Source organism: Excalfactoria chinensis, chromosome 23 (assembly GCF_039878825.1).
Source record: "Excalfactoria chinensis isolate bCotChi1 chromosome 23, bCotChi1.hap2, whole genome shotgun sequence".
NCBI classification, from domain to species: domain Eukaryota; kingdom Metazoa; phylum Chordata; class Aves; order Galliformes; family Phasianidae; genus Excalfactoria; species Excalfactoria chinensis.
In genome coordinates, this window is record NC_092847.1 from 2,091,491 (window position 1) to 2,098,233 (window position 6,743).

The 6,743-nt window shown below is 53.0% G+C and overlaps 1 protein-coding gene across 1 annotated transcript; it reads right to left on the reverse strand.

The window, feature by feature from the left end:
* Nucleotides 1-732: 732 nt before the first annotated feature.
* Nucleotides 733-6,444, reverse strand: C23H1orf116 (chromosome 23 C1orf116 homolog). Its single transcript, XM_072355997.1, has 4 exons — nt 5,929-6,444; nt 3,402-3,528; nt 2,483-2,660; nt 733-2,119 (listed from the first exon to the last, which is right to left on the reverse strand). The coding sequence occupies exons 2-4, from the start codon at nt 3,492-3,494 to the stop codon at nt 879-881; spliced, it is 1,512 nt and encodes a 503-aa protein (XP_072212098.1). The 5' UTR covers nt 3,495-3,528; nt 5,929-6,444; the 3' UTR covers nt 733-878.
* Between the last annotated feature and the right edge of the window lie 299 nt (nt 6,445-6,743).

Below are 6,743 nucleotides of genomic sequence, written 5' to 3' on the forward strand. Positions count from 1 at the left end.
CAACCAGAGAAAAATGTGTTCATTTGGGTGCTGCAAAGCACTTGAGTGCGTTTGGTGCAGCTTGCCTTTCTATCTGCTTTATATCAGCAGGCTGTGAGCTTCCCACACTGAGCACATGGAAACCATGGTCATGAGGGTTTGGGACCAGAGCATATCAAAGCACTGCTCCTGAATTTGATCCTTGTAATGAAAGATGTGTGTAAGAGTGTCTTTAATTGGGCCAGCAGCAACAGACTCATGCAGACGTGGAAATGACATGTCTGAGTGTTGAGGGATGGAGAGTTAAGAAGTGGATACACAGCCTATGCAAAATGCAATGCTGAGTGTTTGGATCTTTACAAACGTTGCTGTGATGTGTAAACACAGCCTGTGTAGTCTGCATGAAGGCACTGGGGGCATGTTTACCAACTCAATACAAGTATTTTTAGGACAGGAGCAAGCACGTCTCTGCAAGAAAAGCAGCAATCCCTGCAGCTTCCTGCACCAACTGTGCTCCAGCTACAGGCTTTGGGCTCAGCAATAGGAGGCAGCAGCTGCTGCAGCACCGGATCCCACTGCCCTCATTATAAAGAGGCAGCCTTCACCCATAGGCAGCCCCTTTTAAAGCAAGCCAAACTTGCAGCTTCCCCTCCATGACAGCCCCTAAATGCAATAATGGTTCTGTAGGGGGTCATGCCCCAGCCACACTGCTGACTTGTTTTAACAGCTCATATCTTGCTGTGTACAAAACATCCTATACAAGTGGCACTGCTTTATTAGGCACGATGCCCCGAGCGACTCCAGGAGCAGCAGGCTCTGTGTTTGCCTCCTGAGCTGTCCCAGCAGCAGCTGCTCATCCATGCAGGGATGCAGGCTGTGCTCCTTGTGCTCGCCCAGCCCTATTCCTTCAGCAGTCCAAGCTTCCTCAGGGCCTCACGCCGATGTTCCTCTGTCGAACCCTTGGGGGAAATCTTCACGCTGACACAGGAGCGGGGCGGCCGGGGGAAGCTGGGCAGCGGGCTCGACCTCCTCTTGCTGCTCTTCTCCACCTCGGTGGGCTCTTTCAGTGCAGCAAAGTCCTTCCCTGCCCCGAGGGATGCCGGCCGCGGTCTGCTGCTGCGGAGGAAGCTGGGTGCCAGCCGCTCGATGAAGGACATCTTGCCCAGTGACCCGCTGCCCTTTACGCCCGGCTCCTTGGCCATACAGCTGCCCAGCCCCACACCGGAGCGCTCCAGGGTGTTGGATTTGAAGTTCATGGCCCGTCCTGCTGGGGCTGTGCTCGGTGCTGCCTGCCCCCGGTCACAGGGAGGTGGCACAGGGCTGGGCTGGGTACAAGGCTCCTGCAGGTCTTGTGGCAGCCCCAGCTTCTCCAGGGCCTCCCTCCGGGCCTTTTCCCTCTCCCTGGGGTCGAGCTGCCCTGAATTCTGCTTTTCTGCAGCAGTGTCTCCAGCAGAGCCTGCAGGTGATGGTGGTGGTACCTTCACCTTCTGGCCGGGCTCTGCACTAAGAGGAACTGGGCTGGTTTTGCTGGTTCTCAGGATAATGTTTGGTGGCAGTTTGCGTGGTTTGGGGGCTGTGGGAGGCCCACGTTTGGTGTCGGGGTCCTGTGGGACCTCCTGTGCTGCTGGGTGATTCTGTTGGCCCCGAGGAAGTATTGAGCTCTCCTGGCCCATCTCTCGGTGTGGCAGTGGTGTGGGACTGGGGACAGCCACCATCCCCAGGGCTGGATGGGGCCGAGTCCAGCTCTCCTCTGCATTTTCTTTTCTGCCATCTGAGCTGTTGCTTCGTGGCTGCTCCGCATGGCTCTCCTGGTTGTCCTGGAAGGGAGCTGGAGGTGGGATGATCATGGATCTCACCTCTCTTCTCGTGTTAGCTTGGCCAAGCCTGCCCTCCTTGCCTATCTCCTGTGGAGATTTACCCGGTGGCTCAGGGTCCTGCACAGTGTGTGCATCTGATTTGCCATCAGCTCTGTTTGCTCTTTGTGTATTTGCTGCAGTGATGTTCCTCGGAAGGCTGTGGTAGCCTGGGCTTGGTGCCATTGCTGGAGCTGAGCTTGGAAAGCCAGAGGAGCCCTCGGTGCCTTTCTGGTCGGCTGCATGATGCTGAGCTGTGCTTCCAGGAGGAGCCCCCTTCTCCAAATCTAGGCAGAGAGAAGCGAGAAGTCATGCACCGTGCTGCACATGCACAAAGGATATCTCGCCATTTACAGAATGCCTCTTCATATCTGGTAATGCCAAGCAGAGAAGCTTTGCCCAGCAGTTCTTTTTGCCTCATTAGATAGCTGCTAACAGCTCCTACATGCAGCAACTGGGAGAATGCAGCTGGTGCCCTACATATCCCACCACACACAGCCTCCTCTCACCCATGGAGTGATGAAAGCCATCTGGATTTTGCTTACCAAATGAATAAAACTGGGGCAACGTTCCCTCCCTGCTTGCCAAAGAAGCTCGACCCAGTGTGGAAAGCCTTTATAAACAGGGCTGGAGCCTGATTCCCAGCTTACCTTGAGGAGCTGAGTCTCTCTTCAGCCTTGCCCTGGGCAGCCGGGAGGCTTCTGCATAGTCAGTCTCATCAGTGGAAACTCCACTATCTGCTTCTGCATCCAGCGAGCCGATGGTTTCTTCTAAGAACATCAAGCACTCCTTCTCTTCCACAGATAAGTAGTCATAGCTGTTATCACTCTGAGAAGGGAAAAGAAAAGCACGGATAGGAAGTGCAAGTGCGCTTGTTCTCCTGTTAACGTGTGTCAGATCAACAAACATAGGGGAGAAATTGTCCCAGGTGGAGTTGTTTTGCAGAGAGGCACCTATCCAAGCCTCGCACCATGCAATACTGCAACCAGTTTGTCCATCCCTAATAAATTTTAGAGGGTTTGGTTCTGGTTTGCAATACATCAAATGGGAAACCTGCCCAGGACTGAGCACTGTCCTAGCACATATCAATTATGCTTCAAGTCAGACAGGATGTAATTAGGCCATCAATCTTGGAATCAGTGTTTGGAGACAAACAAGTTTGAAGGAACAGATAATGAAAAATTGCACATCTACACCCATTGTCCCAGCTCATCTCCACCTTAACTCCTAAACCCATCTCTTGTCAGCCAGGGAGGAGCACAGCTCGATGCCTTCTCCAGGTGCAGCCACCCTTGTTGGAGCCACTGTGACCCAGTTACCTTACTGGTGCTGGGACAACCTGCCCTGCCCCTGGGCTGTGCCAAGGGCTCCTGCAGTTTGGTGTTATTCCTTGAGGAAACCAAGCAGTGAGCTTGATTGCTGTCATGGAGGTGTTGGAGATTGAGTGTTTTAGGGTTGGGATCTGTGTGGTCCTTGTGCTGCCACAGCACTTTCGAGCAGAAATCCAACCAGAATCTCATGCTGAAGGGGGTGAGCCATGTCTGGGCTGAGCGCAATGGGGTGACTTACCCGTTGTGAGTGGTTGGAGGCTGTGCTGACCATGCTGTCACAGCTGTCTGAGTTGCAGGCAGCCATACCCAGCCCAAGGTCCTTCCCAGGCATGTCACGGGCTGCAGTGTGGGCTGGGACAGCACGGCTGGAGCAGGAGAGAGGAGATGTGTTAGGCTGCAGGGCTGTTGCATGCAAACGTGCATGCTCTTAGGCCACTCCTAGCACAGAGAAGGCATTTTTGAAAGCACCTTCGGAACTGATTCTTTTTTCTTTCCCCCCAAATGAATTAAAAATGGAGTAAGACCTGGAGAACCCATCCCATAAGGAGGGTGATGATTGAATCACCCTGGAGATGTGGTTCCTGAGCAAAGGAAGGAGCTGCAAGCCTGCAGCAGGCATGCACACTGACCCATTGCAATTGAGGAGCAACTAGCAAGGGCTGTCCCATCCCAAGCTGAGAGCTCTGCCCATGGCTGGTAGCACCTCCACATCCACACAGTGCCTACTGAGTAACAGGTAGCCCTTGGGGTTTCTATATGCAACACCATTCTGAGGGAGGGTCTCCAGGATCCCACACAGGCCAGTTACACTCACAGCATGCACAGCAAACAGAGCTTTACCCCCTGGGGAAAAAACCAAGTAGCCTACAGAAGCCATAATTACTTCTGTCTATAAAGCATGAATCTTCCAAAAGGTACCTACACCACCAATTATGTGCTTTCTTTGCTTGCACCTCCCATTCTTTGGGAGATGAGAGCTGGGCTGCAGAGCCCAGCAAACAAACGCCCTCCTCAACACACACACAGGCCCACGCGGGAGCAGTTGTTTGCAGGCAGACAGAGGAGCTCTTTGTGCTGCAACCTGGCCACAGGAGCACACTGCTGCTTTTCTTGGTAGCAGGATCAGGGAATTAGATCTGGCGATAAGCGAGCAGAACTGGCTGCTTGTTAAGACAGTCAGACCCTGAAGGAATTCTTTTGTAATTGGAATATGCCACAAAAATCAGATTTCACCTCCCACAACCTGGAAGATCCAATGCTTGCACTCAGGAGGAACTCAGCGCTTCAGGTTTGGGTTTTGCAGTATTTACTACCCAAATTACAGCCGAGGAAGCAGCGTCTTTGGAGCAGCACTACCCCTATTTCTTTGAGTTTGGAGAAGCTTATAGCCAGAGCTCTTTGCTCTGAGGCTGGGGACTTTCAGCCTTCCCAAGCTGCCTAACTTTGCTGCACACGCCATTTGCAATGTGAAAGACAAATCTGCTTCCAGGCAGCAAGAGCCTGTTGCCCGCTTGATGGGGACCCCTGGGATTGCTGCAATGTTTTGCACTGCTTCCTACTCACTGCACAAACCCGAGGGAACAAAACAGGGAAGCGAAAGTCTTGCTTGAACTTGATGCTGGAGCAGCGTCCTCTGTGCAACACCCCCAGCTGCAAAGCAAGCAGACCCAAGCAGGGAAAGCCACATGGGGGTCTCTGGGTTGATTCTTGGTGATCAGCACGTTGGGAGAACTGATCTGAGCAGCCCTCTCCTTTAAACAGCATGAGAGGGAGGAGGCAAAGTTCAGCAGGGAGCGTCAGGAGCCGGGCAGGAACAAGGGGCTCATTCTGCTTTGTGCTGTTCTCAGAGGAGATTATAGTTCTGACACATTTATCCGATTCGGGGCAGGGAAAGAGGAAACCAACCCTGAATAAAATCTCAGGTTTTATGGTTCAGAAGGATTTTGCAGTTCCCTCCTTCCAAAACCCAACAGATTAGCCACAGACTAAACAGCCAACCGAGTGTTTAAATTAAAAGGATGCTTGACAAGGTGTTTCTCGATCATGCATTCTCCCACTAAAAAGGTTTTCCAAGAGGCCACTTTTGATTTGGAACACAAAACTCGCTGGGGCAGCTTTTGCAACAGCTGCTGTAACTGTCCTCTGCAAAGCTTGCCGAGCCCTCAGACATCAAAGAGCTGCTGGGTAGCAATTAATGCTAATTGCTTTATTTGAAGAGGCTACTTTCTTCTAATCTCAGCTCTGACTACCAGAGCTCCATCTCAGCTCTCCAGCAGCGCTCATCCATGTCAGTGCATTTTGCAGCTGTACACCCTCTTGCAAAGGGCCCCGTCCTAAACACAAAGAGCACGAGGGACCAGAGCATGGGCAGCCCCTGGCCTCTCCGGACAGTGGGACAGATCCCACCCCAGGGTGAAAGAAGGCGATGGCGCAGTTCTCCAGTTCCTCCTCTCTAAACAAATACTGCGCACAGTTCAGTTTCAAGAGCTGAGTTTGCTGTCCTGAGAACAAGTTTTACCGGTGTCCCCCAGCTCCCCAGCACCACTTTCCAGCCCCCTCCCCTCCCACCCCCCCAGTCCCCATCCTGGTGCCGCTCAGTGCGTCAGCTCCACCACTCATTCTCCTTCCAAAGTCCCCTATATGAAGGCACCGCAGCCCCATACCCCGGACAGAGGCACTCAGCTCTTCACCACAACCACATTCAGCAGGAAAAGCAGAGAAAGAAAGAAAGAATAAAGATTTTTGCTCTTTTTTTTCTTTTTTACCAGGATATCCGACGTCCCCCGGTGCCCAAATCCTCGTCCTGGCTGCGTCTATCCCAGGACGTCTTTGCTTTTCTGTGCTAACCAAACACGGGCAGGTTACACATTAACTCCCAGCAGAGATAAGGCTGCGCAGGCAGCAGCCTGCCCGTCACCTGCAGCACACTGGAGACCCGCTCATCCCAACCCGAGCACGGAGAGTTCCTTCCTGCAGCTGGGTTGGGGTCAGGGTGCAGCACAGCCCCCAGTTGTGCAGCTCTACACAGGGTGCCCAGGGGGGGCAGAGCCTGGTGAGCGGCTGCGGGCTCCCGGCACCACCCAGCGCCCTCCCTTCCTGGCCTCAGCATGGGTTTCACTGGAGACTCCTTAATCCAACATCCTGTTCTGCAGCATAGTTGCTCGCTGACATCTGGAGGCCCTGACCAAAACGCCCTGTTGGCAGTGATTAAACCTTGTGCCGGGTGTTGGCGCTGGGTGCTGCCGCACGCATTGCCGTGCAGCAGGTTTCTTCTCTTCCGTGGTTTGGGGCATTGGATGCCTCAGCTGGGGGCAGGACCCAGTTCCTTCACAGCTCTGAGCGTATGGATTATTGCCATAACACAATGAGGCTCATGTATCATCATTCCCATAGACTGTGTTCTCTCACTGTACACTTTACAGGGATTCTTTCGTAGAAGGCAAAGGCAGAATCATAGAAACCCTGCAGGGAGATTCCAGCCATGGTTCAAGTTTTCGTGCTGTAATGATCTGTTGCAACATGTACCCTGCTGCACAGAACAGGGAAGTGGAGATATGGGTTATTTCAAGCTGCAGAAGGA